The following is a 20,826-nucleotide window of genomic DNA, read 5'->3' on the forward strand; positions in this document are numbered from 1 at the left end:
GGATACCACCATTACACTTGGGGACACCACCCATCATGCACGTGGCAGGTACTCATGTGACATGGCCAACAATGTCTATCTCATATGCTGCAGGCAAGGATGCCCTGAGGCATGGTACATTGTGAGACCAAACAGACGAATGAATGGACAACGGATGAATGGACACCACCCAACAGTAGCCAGACAGGGATGATCCCTCCCAGTCGGGGAACACTTCAACAGTCAGGGACATTTGGCTTTAGATCTTTGGGTGACCACCCTCTGAGGGAGACTTTGGGACAGGCAACAACGCAAAGTGGTCAAGCATAGGCTGCCAGCTAAGTTCAGTGCCCATGACGAAGAACTCAACCGGGACCTTAGGTTCATGTCACACTATAGGTGACCCCACTACATTATACAATCTCTCTTTCACACACACACATGCACACACCCAAGCACGTACCCTCTCACAGGTTTATATCCCTTTAGACTCACTCACACACTTTACCAAGCTTGCACACACACAAAAACACATTCTCTCACATGCACATACTAACTTATACTCTCTCTCCTGCATATGCACACACATATAAGTCCATGAAATAAATTTGTCTTTGCAGAATTATATTTGCAGATACATTCGATATTGCTCAAAAAATGCGCAACCTGTAGGCAGTCAATGCAGACAGGCAATCCATATAATATTTTTAAAATTCCACTTTGAAAATAGAACTAGTCTGACTCAAGATTGGGATACAGACAGACTCTAACCTCACACCTTTAATGCATTGTCTGAGTTGAGATGTCATTTTTTTTTATAAAACCTTAAGTTATCTTGAGAATGTGACTTAAAAGAAGTCCTGTGATTTACATATTAATGAACTGAAACCTGCAACCCATTCTATAAGTTAAAGACTTAACAACAATAATCTAGGTTTGGGAACCATATCATTTTACTTGCATGACACCATGATCTTTCGCTATAAATTCTGTGTCTTATGGTCCTGCTTCACAACCACCTGAAGAAGGAGCAGTGCTCCAAAAGCTAGTGCTTTCAAATAAACCTGGTGGACCATAATCTGAAGTTGTATGATTTTTAACTTTGTCCACTCCCGTCCAACTCTGGCTCCTTCACATCATGTTTTCCAAGTTGGTCAGTGTTAGACCAGAGTCAGTCAAGGGTTTTTTAAAACTTACTTGTTGGTCATGGGCATTGCTGGCTGGCTGGCCCATCCTTAGTTGAGGTGGTGGTAATAAGTTGCTTTCTTGGACCACTGTAGCTCACATGCTATAGGCTGACCCGCAATGAGCTTAGGAAGGAAATTCCAGGATTTTGATCCAGCAAAATTGAAGGAACAGTGATATATTTCCAAGTCAGGATGGTGAGCAGCTTGATGGGGAACTTACATATGGTGGTGTTCCCAGAAATCTGCTGCCTTTGCCCTTCGATATGGAAGTACTTGTTGGTGTGGAAGGTACCGTCTTAGGATCTTTGGTGAATTTCTGCAGTGCATCTTGTAGATAGTACACACTGCTGTGACAGAGCATTGCTGGTGGAGTGAGTGGATGCTTGTGTAAGTGGTGCTAATCAAGCAGGCTGCTTTGTCCTGGATGACGTCTAGCTTCTCGAGTCTTATTGGAGCTGCACCAATCCAGGCAATTGGGGAGCATTTAATCACACTGCTGACTTCTGCTGAGCAGATGGTGGACAGGCTTTAGCAAATCAGGAACTACATTACTTGTCACAGTATTCTTAGCCACTGATCTGTTCTTGTAGCCATTGGGTTTATGAGGCAATTCTAGTTGACATTCTGGTCAATGGTAACTTCAGCGGCATTGACAGTGGTGTATTCAGTGTTGGTAATGTCAAGGTGTGATTAGATTGCCTCTGATTTATGTGGTATGAATGTTGCCTGTCACTTATCAGTCCAAGCCTGGATATTGTACAGATCTTGTTGCATTTGAACATGGACTTCTTCAGTATTTGAGGAGTCATGAATTCTGCTAAACATTGTGCAATCATTGGCAAACATCCCTACGTCTGACCTTACAATTGAGGGAAGGCCATCAATGAAACAGCTGAAAATGGTTGGGCATTAGATACTACCCTAAGGAATTCCCGCAGAGATGGCATGGAGCTGAGGTGACTGACCTCCAACGATACTACCATCTTCCTGTATGCCAGTTATGACTCTTACCAGCGGAGAGTTGATGAAGGGCGTATGCTCAAAATGTCGACTCTCCTGCTCCTCGGATGCTGCCTGACCTGCTATGCTTTTCCAGTGCTATCCTTTTCAACGATGATTTCAATGTGAGCAGTCAGGGTCCTCTCTGGAAAGGCAAGGATTCTGTCCTCATAGGGGTGAAGAGTTGAATGCTGGGCATCCCACAACCTGTCTTGGCTCTGTTTGCCTTATTGTGGGCTGTTTTCTCCTTGAGATGGAGGAAGGAACTGAGTGAGATGAAAGTGCCTGGCATAAATATTAATGCTTGTGCAGGTGGGGGAAAGGTGGCAAGGTGACCTGAGTGAGTTGGAAGTGCAGAGGGCATGGGTTGAGATGGGTGAGAGTGATTGAGCAAGGAGGCTACATACAACTGAGACTGGTAGACCATAAGATGAACCTACAGTGATGGCAACTTCAGACAGAAGAGTGACAGAGTATTTGCCATAGTCTCCTCTTACTGTGCTCTTTTCCACGAACCCATCCACCATGTCCCTGTCATCAACTTGGGTTTCTAAATCTTCAGAGTTCATGGAGAAGAAACTTCCTTGCAACTCATCGAAACTGACACTTCGCCAATTTTTGACAAAACTCAGACCTACAAATTTGACTTTTGCCAAGAAAAACTGAAGGTAGAGAATGATTGCTGTCTTGCCACTCACCTACATGACAAGAACAAGTAAAAGAGGAATAGACTTGACAGTATCATAAAATCATAATTGTCTTTGAACATTATAAAGGAGAAAATAATAGAGCAGCTAAGGAAATAAGTTACTTCCTAATTTTGCTTCAGCATATCAGACTCCGTATTTAGCAACTACTTTCTCTGTCCCTTCAAATGTTCTTTACTACACATTCATCTGAACCTTAAAATGAGCATATTAAATGAAGTAATTCATACCTTTTCCCTTAGTCGTTGTCCTCAGGGTGAATGAATCAATTCCTCATAAAGTGAGTCATCTGAGCCTGTTTCTGAAAATAGTGTGCAAGAGCAGAATTGTGCAACTGGTCTAAAACACTCTCAGAAGACATGACTATTGAATATTGTGTGGCCTATGATATAAAAAAAAGACAGAAAACTACTGTATGTTTATTGGATGAAGCAGCACATTTGTTCCATAATGCAATGTTACAAAATAGAATTATTGACAATGCAGCAACCCATTCATTAAAAACCAATTAAAGAACATCTATGAATATAAGATTAGAGAGGAACCTGTCTTCTTTTCTGCACAAAGTTTGGTACTTAGTAATCATCATTTTCTAAATTAAAATACAGTTTGAAATTGATTATTTTTACAAAGCATTTATAGTTGTATCCTGAATCACTGAAAATACAGGAACCAAGTTGTGCATATGAATAAGATCATGTCTCTACATGACTGGAAGAGCTATCCTATATCAGATTTAAATATAGGCCACTGAATTGCTTAGACAGTTGCTCAGTGACCAGATGATCTACTGATTTTTAAAAGGAATGTTATACTCTGTCATGTACACATTAATTAATCTGGAAAGATTCAAAGCAATTTTGAAAAAAATGGATTTCAGTTTCAATCCTGTAAAACTACCTCTGATGTAATCATCAAAGTTGACATTGCAAAACTCTAACAACATTTGTGATGATCTTTTTAAAACACATCAGTAGATTTGAAAGAGAATCCTGCATACAACCCATTGAGTAGCTCTTGAGATGAATCATATCAAATAAAATTAACTTGGGATATTTCGTCTCAATAATAATTAAGGGAAGAAAAAGAGGTGCAGGCATAAAAGTCTGAGGAATAAGATAATTTTTTAAAAAATGTTTGAAAACACATCTATTACTTAGAACAATATTCCAATACAGGAATTATGTGATGCATGGTGTCTGATTTTTCACATATTTTTACGCCAGTTGTTTGGATTTGGAATTTGTGTCAAATGGGTTTTCTGAGAGTCTGAAAGGGTTTAATGAATAACTTATAAATAATTCTGTTGTCATGGTGATTTCTTTTAAAACACAGTATTAGAGACTTCCTGGAGAGTAATGGAGTTTTATTTACCTTGTGAGTGTTTTCAACCGAACAAAATAAACAGTGCAGAGCATTAGGCTTTCAGATTGTGGATTTTCTTTGAGCTTCAAGGAAACATCCATAGCTTGGGAAAAAAAGCTTTTTGGTTTCACTTTGGAGCAGCTTTACAGGTGTCTTGGCTGGAGCTCAATGTGTAAAGCAGTTACTTTTGAGAAAAGTACATTGTTTTGGGACCATGACGAAAGAGGTAACTTCAGTCTATTGGATAAGGCTGAAGATAACAGGAACCAACAGGAACTGGTAAGAGACTTAACAATAGGCTGCTATGTGAATGGAATTACGCTGAGTCAGTCAGGTCTGCTAAGAGTTAAAATGGTAGGCAATTATGGACGGCTCACATTTGAACAAAACATTTGGGATTGTTAATGTGCATGAATAGGTCCAAATAAGGCATGTATTTGGCAAAAACATTCAGGATTGGTCATGTGCACAGATAATTCCAAATAAGGCACACACCTTGTACACATACTTGTGCATGAAGAGCCTGAAATATGTTTTTTCAAAAACACCTCACATCAGGAAGTGTGGTGAAGACGTTGAACAGTTTCAGCCTCGCCAGCTGTCAACTTTCCCAGGTAATAACGGTTGGGTTTAATTACAGAAATCAGGGTAGTGAAAGACAGTGATTGAGATATCTCTAATAGTTAAAAGGGTGTGTTAGTTGTTTACGTACTTAAAAAATGAATTGTGGTTTTATAGAGCTCTAAGTGTCTGCACTGTATCTGTGTCTATGTATGTACAGTTGTTTCTCAGATATAGGCAACAAATATAAGGAGGTTCGTTTAAAAGTTACAAACCAGAAGTGTTTGGTTAAAACCCTGAAGGTATTATAAGAAGCATTAAAATCAAAGCTCACAAATATGACAAACCAAGGATGAGACTACCAGATTCTCAGGACCAGGAATTGAAGGACAGGTAAGTTGATCATATGTGTGATGGACAAGGGAATTCTCTCTGCTGTTTGAGCACTGAAATGGGACGCTGTTGGAATTAACGGCACTGTATTTAATATAATTTTTCTTAAATTTATGGTATATGTAAATAGCTTGCGATATTCTATTTTATCTTCATTTCGTTAGCATAATAAACTTCTGTTTTATTGTTAAACCCAAATCTGCATCATTGTATATTTCAGCAAAAGACCATCTCATTAAAACTAAGAGAAAAATAAATACAATCTATCAAGCCAGATTTCAGTCTGTTATCTAATTAAGCTGAATCATAAAAAAAAAACAATTAAACGTATAAGTTTCATATTTTGTTACTATATTGGAACATGGATTCTAAAAAGGCAATAATTCTGCTTTTAAGTTCTGTGAAGGTGATGACTGTTATGTGAGAAATTAATTTAATTTTAGCAGTGGATCAAAATATACTGTAACCTAAGCAAAAGAACTAGACGTGCTCTCTGATGAGATAATTGCTGAAGACTCAAAAACTCTCAACAGTCAGAGGAAATTCTGACTCATCTCAGCCTTAAATTGGTGCCCCTTTATTCTGAGATTATGCCCTCGGACCTTTACTCTCCCATGAGGGAAACATCCTCTCAGAATTTACCAGCAAGCCTCTTATGAATTTTATATGTCTCAATGAGATTGCCACTCATTCTTCTAAATTCCAAGTAGTATACCAACTAATTTAGCTTTTGCTCCGAAGACAATCCCTCCATACCAGGAATGATTCTGGTGAACCTCTGACCTGCCTCTAATGAAATAATATATTTTCTTTAATAAGCAGAAACTGCTCACAAGACTGCAAATGTGGTCTCACCAGCACCTTGTACAGTTGCAGTAAGATTTCTCTACATTGTACCCCAACCCTCTTGAAATAAGGCCAACATTCCATTCACCTTGGATGGGAAAAATTTCTGGCTGTAACAGCTGCTCCTTTTTTGAGATATTTTAGGTGTTGGAAGTGATTTCCTTGAATTCCAGGAGCAATAATTACTGTTTCATATGCTGTTGCATTGTTTTGGAACTTTGGAAATAAAAGTCAAAACAACAGAGTTTTAAAAAGGGAGCGGTACAGACAAAGGAAGCACATGGTGAGGTCAATGCAGGAGAGAGAGAGAAAGAAACTGCCACCACACTGAACCTGCATAGTTACTGCCTTTGCTGTTTAAATGAATACTTTTAACATGGACCAGTATTTTGTAGAGGAAAAGACGGTGTTATTTTCTGGGTCTGTAGATTGTGAAGGAGCAAAAATGGCCTTTAGTAGAGTGATATGCGCTTTTTGTCAGATGTGGGAGTTTAAGGAGAGTTTACAGGTTACTGTGGATTATATCTGCAATAAATGCTGTTGTTTGCGAATCCTATCAGATCGAATGGATCAGTTGGACAGACAGTTAGAAGCAATGAGGAATTTGCAACAGCAATGGTATGTAATGCACGGCAGTTATAGGAAGGGAGAAAAGTCGCAGATACAGTCACATAGATGGGTTAACTCCAGGAAAGGTAAGAGAGGTGGCAGTTAGTTCAGGAATCTTCTGTGGCTATCCCCATTTCAAACAAGTATGCTGTTTTGCAAAATGTAGGGGTTGATCGATTCAGAGGGGAATGTAGCACAAACAGCCAAGTTTCTGGTATTGAGACTGGTTCTAATGCAATGAGGGGCATGTCAGGTTCCAAGAGATCAACAGTGTTAGGGGACTCTCTAGTCCAAGGTACAGACAGACATTTCTGTGGCCAGCAGTGAAAAATCAGAATGGTATGTTGCTTCCCTGGTGCCAGGATCAAGGATGTCTCAGAGAGGGTGCAGAATGTTCTCACGGGGGAGAGGGGCCAGCAAGAGGTCATTGTCCATATTGGAACCAACGGCATTGGAAGGGAAAAGGTTGAGATTCTGAAGGGAGATTACAGAGAGTTAGACAAGAATTTAAAAAGATCCTCGAGAGTAGTAATATCTGGATTACTTCCAGTGCTACAAGCTAGTGAGGGCAGAAATAGGAGGATAGAGCAGATGAATGCATGGCTGAGGAGCTGGTGTATGGGACAAGGATTCACATTTTTGGATCATTGGAATCTCTTTTGGGATAGAAGTAACCTGTAAAAGAAGGACGGATTGCACCTAAATTGGAAGGGAACTAACATACTGGCAGGGAGATTTGCTGGAGCTGCTTGGGAGGATTTAAACTAATATGGTGGGGGTGGGGGGTGGAATGCAGGGAGATAGTGAGGAAAGAAATCAATCTGATTGTACAGTTGCGAACAGAAGCGAGTCAAACAGTCAGGGCAGGCAGGGACAAGTTAGGACTATAAATTAAACTGCATTTATTTCAATGCAAGGGGCTCAACAGGGAAGGCAGATGAACTCAGGGCATGGTTAGGAACATGGGACAGGGATATCATAGCAATTACAGAAACATAGCTCAGGGATGGACAGGACTGGCAGCTTAACATTCCAGGATACACACACAGCAAGGATAGAAAGGGAGGCAAGAAAGGAGAGGAAGTGGCGTTTTTGATGAGGGATAGCATTACAGCTGTACTGTGGGAGGATATTCCTGGAAATACATCCAGGGAAGTTATTTGGGTAGAAATCAGAATTAAGAAAGGAATGATCACCTTATTGGGATTGTATTATAAACCCCCTAATAGTCAGAGGGAAATTAAGAAACAAATTTGTGAGGAGATTTCAGCTATCTGTAAGAATAATAGGGTGGTTACTGTAGGGGATTTTAACTTTTGAAGCATAGACTGAGACTGCCATAGTGTTAAGGATTTAGATGGAGAGGAACGTGTTAAGTGCGTACAAGAAAAATTTCTGATTCAGTCTGTGGATGTACCTACTAGAGAAGGTGAAACACTTGACCTATTCTTGGGAAATAAGGCAAGGCAGTGACAGGTGTCAGTGGCGGACCACTTTGGGGCAAGCAACCATAATTCTATTAGATTTAACATAGTGATGGAAAAGGATAGACCAGATCTAAAAGTTGAAGTTTTAAATTGGAGAAAGGCTAATTTTGACGGTATTAGGCAAGAACTTTCAAAAGCTGATTGGGGGCAAATGTTCGCAGGTAAAGGGACGGCTGGAAAATGGGAAGCCTTCAGAAATGAGATAACGAGAATCCAGAGAAAGTATATTCCTGTTAGGGTGAAAGGAAAGGCTGGTAGGTAGAAAAAGGAAGCATATGTCAGGTATAGACAGGAGAGATCGAGAGAATCCTTAGAAGACTATAAAGGCAGTACGAGTATACTTAAGGGGGAAATCAGGAGGGCAGAAAGGGGACATGAGATAGCTTTGGCAAATAGAATTAAGGAGAATCCAAAGTGTTTTTACAAATTAAGGACAAAAGGGCAAGTAAGGAGAGAATAGGGCCTCTCAAAGATCAGCAAGGCAGCCTTTGTGTGGAACCACAGAAAATGGGGGAGATACTAAATGAGTATTTTGCATCAGTGTTTACTGTGGAATAGGACATGGAAGATATAGAATGTAGGGAAATAGATGGTGACATCTTGAAAAATGTCCATATTACAGAGGAGAAAGTGCTGGATGTCTTGAAACGCATAAAGGTGGATAAATCCGCAGAACCTGATCAACTGTACCCTAGAATTCTGTGGGAAGCTAGAGAAGTGATTGCTGGGCCTTTTGCTGAGCTATTTGTATCATTGGTAATCACAGGGGAGGTGCCGGAAAACTGGAGGATGGCTAACATGGTGCCACTGTTGAAAAAGGACAGGCCAGGGAACTATAGACCAGTGAGCCTGACATCAGTGGTGGGCAAGTTGTTGGAGGGATTCTTGAGGGACAGAATGTACATCTATTTAGAAAGGCAAGGACTGATAAGGGATAGTCAACATGGCTTTAAGCGTGGGAAATCATGTCTCACAAACTTGATTGAATTTTTTTAAGAAGTAACAAAGAGGTTAGATCTCATGGAATACAGGGAGAACTAGCCATTTGGATACAGAATTGGCTCAAAGTTGGAAGACAGAGAGTGGTGGTGGAGTGTTGTTTTTCAGACTGGAGTCCTGTGACCAGTGGAGAGCCACAGGAATCAGTGCTGGTCCTCTACGTTACGTCATTTATATAAATGATTTGGATGTGAGCATGAGGTATAGTTTGCAGATGACACCAAAATTGGACATGTAGTGTACAGCGAAGAAGCTTTCCTCAGATTACAACAGGATCTTGATCAGACAGGTCAATGGACTGAGAAATGGCAGATGGAGTTTAATTCAGCAAGTTTGCAGATGACACCAAATTTGGAGGTGTAGTGGATAGTGAAGAAGGCTACCTCAGAGTACAATGGGATCTTGTTCCAATGTGCCAATGGGTTGAGTAGTGGCAGATAGAATTTAGTTTTGATAAATGTGAGATGCTGCATTTTGGGAAAGCAAATCTTAGCAGGACTTATACACTTAATGGTAAGGTCCTAGGGAGTGTTGCTGAACAAAGAGACCTTGCAGTGCAGGTTCATAACTTCTTGAAAGTGGAGTCGCAGGTAGATAGGATAGTGAAGAAGGCATTTGGTATGCTTTCCTTTATTGGTCAGAGTATTGAGTACAGGGGTTGGGAGGTCATGTTGCGACTGTACAGGACATTGGTTAGACCACTGTTGGAATATTGCATGCAATTCTGGTATCCTTTCTATTGGAAAGATGTTATGAAACTTGAAAGGGTTCAGAAAAGATTTACAAGGATGTTGCCAGGGTTGGAGGATTTGAGCTATAGGGAGAGGCTGAACAGGCTGGTGCTGTTTTCCCTGGAGAGTCGGAGGCTGCGGGGTGACCTTATCGAAGTTTATAAAATTATGAGGGCATGGATAGGATAAATAGACAAAGTCTTTTCCCTGGGGTGGGGGTGTCCAGAACTAGAGGCATAGGTTTAGGGTGAGAGCGGAAAGATATAAAAGAGACTTCAGGGGAAACCTTTTCACACAGAGGGTGGTAACGTGTATGGAATGAGCTGCCAGAGGAAGTGGTGGATGCTGGTACAATGGGAACATTTAAAAGGCATTTGGATGGGTATATAAATAGGAATGATTTGGAGGGATATGGGCCGGGTGCTGACAGGTGGGACTAGATTGGGTTGGGATATCTGTTCAGCATGGACAGATTGGACTGAAAGGTCTGTTTCCGTGCTCTACATCTCTATGACTCTATAACCTTCCTTATTACTTGCTGCACATGCCAGCTTTCTGTGTTTGATGCATATGTTCTTCAAAATCCTTGTTGCACCTTTCTAGTTTTTCTCCATTTAAGTAATACTTTGCTTTTGTTCTCCTTTTCAAAATGAACAACCTTTCATTTTCCCACGTTATATTCCATTTGCCAACTTTTTCCCCACTTACCTAACCTATCAATTTAGTTCCGTAAACTGTTTGTGTCCCTCTTCCAACTTGGCTTTCCACCTATTATTTGTGTCATTTGCAAATTTGGCTACCATTTGTATGCTTTCTTCCTTCAAGTTATTAATATAACAGTTGAAGTCCCAGCACTGATCCATGTGGAACCACACTGATTACAAGTTGCCAACCTGAAAGAGAGCCCCTTAGCGCCATTTGCTGCCATTATCCGATTCTCTATCCGTGCCAATATACTACTACTAGCACTAAACACTCAACATATGACAACATTTTGAGGGCCCTTGTCAAACACTTTCTGGATGTCAATACACCATATCTATTGGTTTTCCTCTGGTTGAGACTTTGTTGATAAACTAATACATTAAACAGGTGCAATTTCCTTTTCATGAAGCCATGCTGATTACTGCTATTACTTCCTTAATAATTAATTCCACATTTTTCCAACTGTAAAAGTTGTGCAACTCAACCTGGAGTTACCCACTTTTGTCTCTCCTTTTCTGAACAGGGGTGTCATATTAGCAATTGTCCAATGCTCTGGTACCTCTCCAGAATTCAAGGCATTTTGGAAAATTACATTAATATCTCTGTAGCTACTTCTACTCGGATTATAGGATGCAAACCATAAGATCAGGAACTGGTCTGCCTTTAGCCAATTTAGGTTGTCTGATATTATTTCTCTAATGATCAAGGTAAGTACATCTATTCTTCCTTAAGGAGAGCTAAACTGCAATCAATACTCAGAGTGAGATCTCAATAGGGCCCGATAAAGCTGCGGTAAGACATCCTTACTCTTCACCTCAGACCCTCCCACAATGAAGGCCAACATATAATTTGCCTTCCTAACTACTTGCTACATTTGCATGCTTGCTTTCAGTGACCACATGTACCAGTGTTTTTTAAACCTCACATAAAAGTATTTGAATTGGTCAATAATGATGGCTCCTTGTACAATTTGGCTTCCCTCAAATTTGTCACCATCCTCTGCCTGCTCTGTAGTGCGCAAGCCAGGAATGTAATCAACAAACCTCCACCACCTCCTGTGGCAGTTCATTCCACACATTGATCACCCTCTCCATGAGTGCCTTTTAAATCTTTCCTAAGGTCTTAGGGAATATTGCTGAACAAAGGTACTTTGGAATGCAGGTTCATAACTCCTTGAACGCAGGTAGATAGGATAGTGAAGAAGGTATTTGGTATGCTTTCCTTTATAGAAGCATTGAGTATAGGAGTTGGGAGGTCATGTTGCAGCTGTACAGGACATTGGTTAGGCCACGTTTGGTACATTGTGTGCAATATTCTCAGCTTAAACCTATGCCCTCTAATTTTGGATTACACAACCCTGTGAAAAAGACAGTGGCTATGCACCCTATCCATACCTCTCATGATTTTATAAACCTCTATAAAGGTCACCTCTCAGCCTCCAATACTCCAGGAAAAAAAATCCTCTGGCTTTAACTCAAACCCGCTAATCCCAGCAACATCTTTGTAAATCTTTTCTGAACCCTTTCAAGTTTAACATCTTTCTGATAGCGTGGAGATCAGAATTGAATGCAATATTCTAAAGCGGCCTCCCCAATGTCCTACACAGCCACAACCAATTCCTCTACTCAACATTCTGGTTGTAAATTTGCTTGCTGAGCTGGTAGATATGTTCTCAGATGTTTCATGACCATGCTAAGTAACATCATCAGTGAGCCTCCAGTGAAGCATTGGTGTTCTCCCCCAATAGCAATTTATCTGTCTTGGTTTGTTGTGATGGGTGACATCATTTCCAGTTCCGTTTCTGAGGTTGATAAATGGGGGCTCCAAATTTATATGTTTGTCGATGGAATTCCAGTTTGAATGCCAGGCCTTTGGAAATCCCATGCTTGTTTTTGTTTAGCCTGTCCCAGTTGAACTGATGTCCCTCTTCATCTGGGTGTATGGATACCAGTGATAGTTGGTCATGCCTTTTGGTGGCTAGTTGCTGCTCTTGTCTACTGGTGGCTAGTTTTCTGCCTGTTTGTCAAAGTTCTGACCAAAGAAAGCAAGTGTACCAAACTCCTCTGGTTGATCATTTTGTGGAACAACCCCTGCAGCCCTCAATCTCTGAGATTCAACCTATCAACCATTTTAATTCTCTGTTCACATCCATCTTCGCTACTATTCTGTTCAAATGAAGGTACTTTACAGTTTTCTGAAAATAACATAAATTTAACAATTTCAAATCCTAATCCGGCTTTCATTTTAGTTAATATAGTTAGCAAGTTTGCAGATGACACCAAATTTGGAGGTGTAGTGAATAGTGAAGAAGGCTACCTCAGAGTACAATGGGATCTTGTTCCAATGTGCCAATGGGTTGAGTAGTGGCAGATTGAATTTAGATTAGATTAGATTAGATTAGATTAGATTACAGTGTGGAAACAGGCCCTTCGGCCCAACAAGTCCACACTGACCTGCCGAAGCGAAACCACCCATACCCCTACATTTACCCCTTACCTAACACTACAGGCAATTTAGTATGGCCAATTCACCTGACCCTGCACATCTTTGGATGGTGGGAGGAAACCGGAGCACCCGGAGGAAACCCACGCAGACACTGGGAGAACGTGCAAACTCCACACAGTCAGTTGCCTGAGGTGGGAATTGAACCCGGGTCTCTGGCACTGTGAGGCAGCAGTGCTAACCACTGTGCCACCGTGCCGCCCAAATTTAGTTTCGATAAATGTGAGATGCTGCATTTTGGGAAAGCAAATCTTAGCAGGACTGAGACACTTAATGGTAAGGTCCCAGGGAGTGTTGCTGAACGAAGAAACCTTGGAGTGCAGGTTCACAGCTCCTTGAACGTAGAGGTGCAGGTAGATAGGAGGCCTTTGATATGCTTTCCTTTATTGGTCAGAGCATTGAGTTGGGAGGTCATGTTGCGGCTATACAGGACATTGGTTAGGCCACTTTTGGAATATTGCATGCAATTCTGGTCTCCTTCTTATCGGAAAGATGTTGTGAAACTTGAAAGGGTTCAGAAAAGATTTACAAGGATGTTGCCAGGGTTGGAGGGTTTGAGCTATAGGAAGAGGCTGGGGCTGCTTTCCCTGGAGCGCCAAAGGCTGAGTGGAGACCTCATAGAGGTTTATAAAATCATGAGGGGCATGGATAGGATAAATAGACAAGGTCTTTTCCCTGGGGTGTGTAAAGTCCAGAACTAGAGGGGGTAGGTTTACGGTGAGAGAGGAAAGATGCAAAAGGGGCTTAAGGGGCAACTTTTTCACACAGAGGGTGTATGTGTATGGAATGAGCTGCCAGAGGAAGTGGTTAAGGCTGGTACAATTGCAACGTTTAAAAGGCATCTGGTTGAGTATACGAATAAGAAAGGTTCAGAGGGATGTGGGCCACGTGCTCGCAAATGGGACTAGGTTAGATTGGGATATCTGATCAGCTTGGACGAGTTGAACCGAAGGGTCTGTTTCCGTGCAATATGGGTATTTTGCAAAATATCAGTTGATATTAATTTTGCAACCGTCATTTACACTTTTAAACCTATTTTCTTGCCCTATCTCCATCTATTCCTCATTCATCATTCGGCATTTCATTTTTGTTTCTTTTTTCTCAGTACTTCTTTATTGTCTGTCACTCCTCGTTCTTCCTCAAAACCTGCCCGTTCTGAGAACAGGTCATAATAAAGTTAATCTCGAATGATGTCGCAAAATCTGCTATGTATTTCTAGGGTTCTTTTGTATTTAGCGACTACAGTGATTTGCTTTTACACTAACTGTACTGACTTGTGCTATTTTTAAAAATGAGTGGCACACTGGCGAAAGCTTAACCCGTCTTTTCTCTAGTTTCAGATACTGACTGACCTGTTGCCCAACCTGCTTACACTGTTCAATCTATAGATGACCCTAATAATCTGCGGCGGTTGCAACTCGATAAGGCTCAGCGTGTTCAGTCATTTCCAGGAAACATTAAATCCAAGTGAGCGCGGCAGTAGAAAGTGTCAGCACAAACTAACGATGAAATGAGTCATGTCGCATCTCACATTTCAGGTAGTTGATTACAGAAACAGCTCCAGTACTGACTATGACAACAAGTAAACAGAGTAGACTGCCACCCTAAACAAATTGCACGATTGCTGCAGGTGATGGTATCTCGTGACCCGGAAGCGCTGTGTTCCGTCGCTCGAGCTGCATTCGAATACTGGACGGTTAGGATCGGTTGTTGAAAACGCGATCGGACGGAAGTTGGAGCAGGACTGCTACGGCTGCGATGAGCTTCAACCAATATAAGTTACAGTCTACAGGGTCAGACAAATTTCTGCTATAAAGCTTCATATTTGCGACAAGTAAATGACTGAGCGAATTGTTTGGATTTATGATGTTAATTAGTTAGTTAGGAAGGCTGGATGGATGGGTGGGTGGCGAGTGCCAGCTGGCATTTTGTGTTGTGCCTATTGGCTGATGGTATCTGTTTATGCTACAACCTTCAAGATCAGGGCAATAGTTACTTCTGTGCCATTGGTGCTCTCTGTGATAAATGAATCATGATTAAATAAATAAACAAACAGGAATTCTGGAGATCCATAATATTTTGGTCGCTAAAACAATAATTAAACAGTTCACAGAGATATCAGATATTTGTGTTTGTTGCAGTTGGCTGAATGATAGATGTCCAGTTGAGTTATGCCTAAGGTTGCGAAACAAAGTTAACAAAAGAATAACATAAACAATGATAATGATGTAGTATAGTAGTACGAATACGTGGATTTTATTCTGGGCTAATTTATGATATTCGAGTTGAAATTGGCCATTTGTGCGATACTGTTGAATTTAGTAAATATTCTACCTTGATTGATAGGATCATGAATGGTTTGCTATGTTGTGTTTGTGAGTTTGATGTCTTATGGATTGTTGTTATTATTGAATGTATTTTGTGGAAATATTTCAATCGTGGGTAATAGAATTGCACATTATTTTGGTTCAGAACAATAAATATTTGTATGAAATACTATGTGACAGTTGTAAAACGCTTTGTACTTATTTAATTAGTGAAGTTTTGTACATTTATATATTTTTTCCAAAAACAGTTTTGCTAAGACAACTTTAAAATCTATTTTAATTTGCATGAATGTTACTTGAGACAATTTTGAAACAATTAGAACCCATCGAATTTTGCAAATATATCACTGATAACTCAATGATTATTTCTTAGAGGAGCAAAAATTGCAATTGATTGCAAAGCTTTATACATAATATTGTTTTATAGGTCAAGACATTCAGTTGGCTAATGCACTTTACAGCCATTGAGTTTTTTTAAAATCCAAACTTTACTTTCATAAAAGTGTTGCTGAAGGGGGGAGATCAAGTTGTGGAGCCATGGTTCTTTTAGCTCAAAGACTCTCTTTGCTCAAAGACCTGGACTTAATGCAGATTGAAGTATTGATGGTGTCATCTCTATCTAATGGTAGTCACACTAACCTGAAATAAATTATCATATTTTGGTTTTCTGTGCTGTAACCTCTCAACACATGTCTGTGATGGCTCTTGAAGCACAATTCGCTAGTCCCATTCTTTCTACTTTTCCCCCAAAGCTTTCCCTTTTTTTCCGGATAGTTATCCAGTTCTTCTTTGAAAACTGCAATTGAATTTGCCTCGAGCACTCATTTTCAGACAGATAGATCTTAACTGTGTCATTAAAAGTCTTCCCTCATGTAATTTTTGGTTCATTTTCCTTTCATATCAAATTGGTGACCTCTGTTTCATGACCTTTATGCAAATGGGAACAACGTTTTCCCCATCTACCTTGTCCAGACATCTCATGATTTGTTAGACACGTTCAAAATGAACTTTCAATTTTTACTGCTTTAAAGAGGGCAGCCTCAGTTTGTCAAATATTTCCATGTAACCGAGGCTTTGAATCCTTAGGACCATTCACAAATGTTTTCTACACCCACTCTTAATACTTGTGTATTCTTCTTGAAATGTATTCCATTGGCTATAGGGAGAGGTTGAATAGGCTGGGGCTGTTTTCCCTGGAGTGTCAGAGGCTGAGGAGTGACCTTATAAAGGCTTATAAAATCATGAGGGGCATGAATAGGATAAATAGACAAAGTCTTTTCCCTGGGGTGGGGTAGTCCAGAATTAAAGGGCATAGTTTTGGGATGACAGGGGAAAGATAGAAAAGAGACCTAAGGGGCAACATTTTCACGCAGAGGATGGTACGTGTATGGAATGAGCTACCAGAGGAAGTGGCGGAGGCTAGTACAGTTGCAGAATTTAAAAGGCATGTGTATATGAATAGGAATGGTTTAGAGGGATATGGGCCAGGTGCTGGCAAGTGGGACTAGATTAGTCTGGGATATCTGGTCGGCATGGATAAGTTGGACCAAAGGGTCTGTTTCCGTGCTGTACATCTTTACTTTTACTTTCTTACTTTACTTTCTTACAGTGTGGAAACTCTATGACAGTATTCTAGTTCAGTCAAAGTTTGTGAGTGCTCGTCATAACTCCTTCCTTTGTACTCTGCCTTGCTTCATAACGCCCAAGATCTTGTGTGCCTTATTATTCATGATCTTGATCTACCCTGCCACCTTCAATAATTTGTACCCATAAGCTCTCAGGTTCTCCACTCCTATATCCCTGCTTAGAACTGTATCCTTTTTGTGTATGTCCTTTCTTCATTGTTCGCATCAAAACTATGACACAGCTTTCTACATCAAATTTTATCTGCCACATATTTCTTCATTGCATAAGCCTCTATCTTGTTCGAATGTATCCTCGCTGCTCAGGTTCTTGAAAGATTTTTCCATTGCAAATTGTGACATTATAAATTTTAAAATTGTACTGTGCGCATCTAGGTTATTGACATTGTTCAAGAAAAGCAGAGATTTCTGATATCATCCTCTGAAGAAACCCTGGTGAGGCAGTCATGTCATGATAATGTTTCTGTGATAGTAGAACCCCAGAACCCTTGGCTAATGCTTAATTACATGGGTTTGAATGGTGAATTTTGAATTCAGGAAAAACTGGAAATAAGAGTTAGCCTCACAGCAGCCAAGTTGATTGTCATAAAAATCTACCTGGTCCTTTAATATAAGTACTGAACTCATGTTGAACTTGTGTTGGTTTGGGTTTTATTAGTAGCTGGTGTGGTGTGGCTGTTGGTTGGTGTGCCACCATAATATCAATGGCTGTGACAACCTGGTAGTTAATTCTGATATGTTCTTCATGTAGGATAGCCAGTGTGTTTGTAATAACCAGGCTGTTACGACTGCTAGGTGTTATGATGGCACACCAACCAGCAACCACACTACACCAGCTACTTACCAGGACTAAGGACTCCACACCCACAGCCTGCAGGACCAAGGTGGTATACAAAATTCCTTGTAACAACTGCATTAAGTACTACATCGGACAAACAAGTAAAAAAATCCAGCCTTTCAACTTCACAAACAACAACTGGCTACTAAACAACATGATCCACTCTCCCTCATCTCCGTACACTCAGACCAAGAGGGCCATCAATTCAACTATGACAAAGTTACTATCCTCGGGCAGGCCACCCAGAGACACATGAGAGTTCTTGAAAGTCTGGTTTTCAACCAAAAAGGCCGTCAACAGACATACACCCAGTGTACAATTTGCTGCCGAGAAGACCCAGAAGTGACACTCGCCTCAACAGACTGGACCACACAAAAAAAACTAAGCAGGACAGAACAACAGTGCTTCACAGAAGTTGCACTGATGATGTTACCCGCTTTGGTAATGAAACGTGTGCACAATAACCCAGCAGCTCAGCGAGTTAACAAAATACCTCATTCACAACCTGAGCTACAGATCTTCACAAAAACCTAAAAAATGAAAACAAAATTTCAATGCAGAGGAACCTCGATTATCCAGCGTTCCACGATCTGAATATCGAATTATCCGGCAAGATTGCAATGTCCCGATGCTCGGCTAAACTACGTTATCCGGCATTCGATTAACTGAATGAAATACTCCCCACCTGTGTCCTTCGGATAATCAATATTTCTCTGTACATGTATATCATGACTCTCACAATGCACTAAACACTTAAAGTTTCATGTACTTTAATATATTTTAACAAACATTGCTGCTATAATCACTTGGCTCAACTGAACAGTAATTTTGCAGAAACTTTTCAAAAGTCAGTCAAGGGATCAATACCTCATGTATCTCCTGATGGCATTTAATGCAAACTATTATATTATAAACTGACACAGTAATCTTTTTTATGCATTCTGTAAGTGATCAATCCTTTTTTGTTAAAACAGGAAAGCAGAAATTACATTTCAGCAATACTTTTCAAACTACCTTCCAAGAAATTTAAAAAGAAGCTATCTATGACTTCTGAATCAATGACCCCCACAAAGGAGTTCACGTTTGCTAATTCTTGCTTTGGACTTTGTGACTTTATCTTAAAAAGAAGGATATTGATATCATTGGTTATTTTATAGTAAATAGTTGAATAATCTCTCTCTCAAATGTTCTTACAGCTGGTAAAAATAGGGAGAGATTTGTTTTTTAGATCTTTCAATCCAGAGATTATTCCCAAGTGTCTTGTTACCACCTCAAAAGAGCTTTTATCAAACAGCTAGCTTTATTAAACTGCTGCTGAATTTATCTAGACTCCAGTCTTTCTCAGCTGAATCAAGCACATATTGCTTGTGGATTTCTTTTGCCCAGTCTCAGCTGCACTAAACTATTGGTAGCCTCCAGGGATTTTTCTTACTTTCACCTAGAGTCTGCTGATTGGGGCACTTTTTCTGATTCAGCCTTCGTCCAGCTCTAAAACTGCAACAAACTTTTCTCAGCAGTTAAATAAAACTAGAGAATTGGAATAACTTCATGAATAGGAGAGAGAGAGAAACAACCTGCACAGTCACCGCCTTTGCTGTTTGAATTCGTTTATCGCTGGACATCGGAGTGCATCTGGGAAAATTAACAAACAGTGAAATTCACAACTAATCTTGGAGGAACTGTTGGGCGAAGTTCACAGCACAAAATCAGATAAGTTAATTGTTGTTTTAAGTTTGTCCAAGAGAGAGGCTGTAGTAGTGGGTACAGTGGATTCTTTCTTGATTAAACTTAAAGTATAAACCATAGCTATTCATTTAACTTGGGGCAATGGTTGTAGAGGAATAAGACGGTGTTATTTTCTGGGTCTGTAGATTGTGAAGGAGCAAAAATGGCCTTTGCAGTGATATGTACTTCTTGTCAGATGTGGGAGTTTAAAGAGAGTTTAAGAGTTACTGCGGATTATATCTGCCATAAATGCTGTTGGATGCGAATCTTATCAGATCGAGTGGATCAGTTGGAGAGACAGACAGAAGCGGTGAGGAATTTGCAACAGCAACAGTATGTGATGGATGGCAGTTATAGGAAGGGGGGAATGTCTCAGATACAGTCACTTAGATGGGTTAACTCCAGGAAGAATAAGAGAGGTAGGCAGCCAGAGCAGAAGTCTTTTGTGGAATTACCCATTTCAAACAGGTATGCTGTTTTGGAAAATGTAGGGGTTGATGGATTCTCAGGGGAACGTAGCACAAACAGCCAAGTTTCTGGTATTGAGACTGGCTCTAATGTAATGAGGGGTATGTCGGCTTCCAAGAGATCAATTGTGTTCGGGGATTCTGTAGTCAGAGGTACAGACAGACGTTTCTGTGGCCAGCAGAGAAAAAGCAGAATGGTGTGTGGTTTCCCTGGTGTCAGGATCAAGGATGTCTCCGAAAAGGTGCAGAATGTTCTCACGGGGGAGAGGGGCCAGCAGGAGGTCATTGTTCACATTGGAACCAACAATATTGGAAGGGAAAAGGTTGAGACTCTGAAGGGAGATTACAGAGAATTAGGCAGAAATTTAAAATGGAGGTCCTCAAGGAGTAATATCTGGATTACTCCCAGTGCTATGAGCTAGTGAGGGCAGGAATAGGAGGATAGTGCAGATGAATGCATGGCTCTGGAGCTGGTGTATGGGAGAAGGATTCACATTTTTGGATCATTGGAATCTCTTTTGGGGTAGAAGTGACCTGTACAAGAAGGATGGATTGCACCTAAATTGGAAGGGGACTAATATACTCGCAGGGAAATTTGCGAGAACTGCTTGGGAGGATTTAAACTAGTAAGGTGGTGGGGTGGGACTCAGGGAGATAGTGAGGAAAGAGATCGATCTGAGACGGGTACAGCTGAGAACAGAAGTGAGTCAAACAGTCAGGACAGGCAGGGACAAGGTAGGACTAATAAATTAAACT

At 40.5% G+C, this 20,826-nt stretch overlaps 1 protein-coding gene across 2 annotated transcripts in view; it reads left to right on the top strand.

Annotated features, from left to right (window-relative positions):
* The first annotated feature begins 4,809 nt into the window (after positions 1-4,809).
* Positions 4,810-20,826, top strand: part of mipol1 (mirror-image polydactyly 1) — a 413,402-nt gene continuing 397,385 nt past the window's right edge. Inside the window, exons 1-3 of one of the 2 annotated variants that reach the window (XM_043697843.1) lie at positions 4,810-4,851; positions 14,405-14,608; positions 14,701-14,863. Coding sequence is in view for 1 of the 2 variants with exons in the window: in XM_043697844.1 (XP_043553779.1) it covers positions 14,829-14,863 (35 nt within the window). In the remaining variant the exon portion in view is untranslated. Of the gene's footprint in view, positions 4,852-14,404; positions 14,864-20,826 lie in introns of both variants that reach the window. The other variant, XM_043697844.1, reaches the window with a different exon arrangement.

Source organism: Chiloscyllium plagiosum, chromosome 10 (genome assembly GCF_004010195.1).
Source record: "Chiloscyllium plagiosum isolate BGI_BamShark_2017 chromosome 10, ASM401019v2, whole genome shotgun sequence".
Taxonomy (NCBI): domain Eukaryota; kingdom Metazoa; phylum Chordata; class Chondrichthyes; order Orectolobiformes; family Hemiscylliidae; genus Chiloscyllium; species Chiloscyllium plagiosum.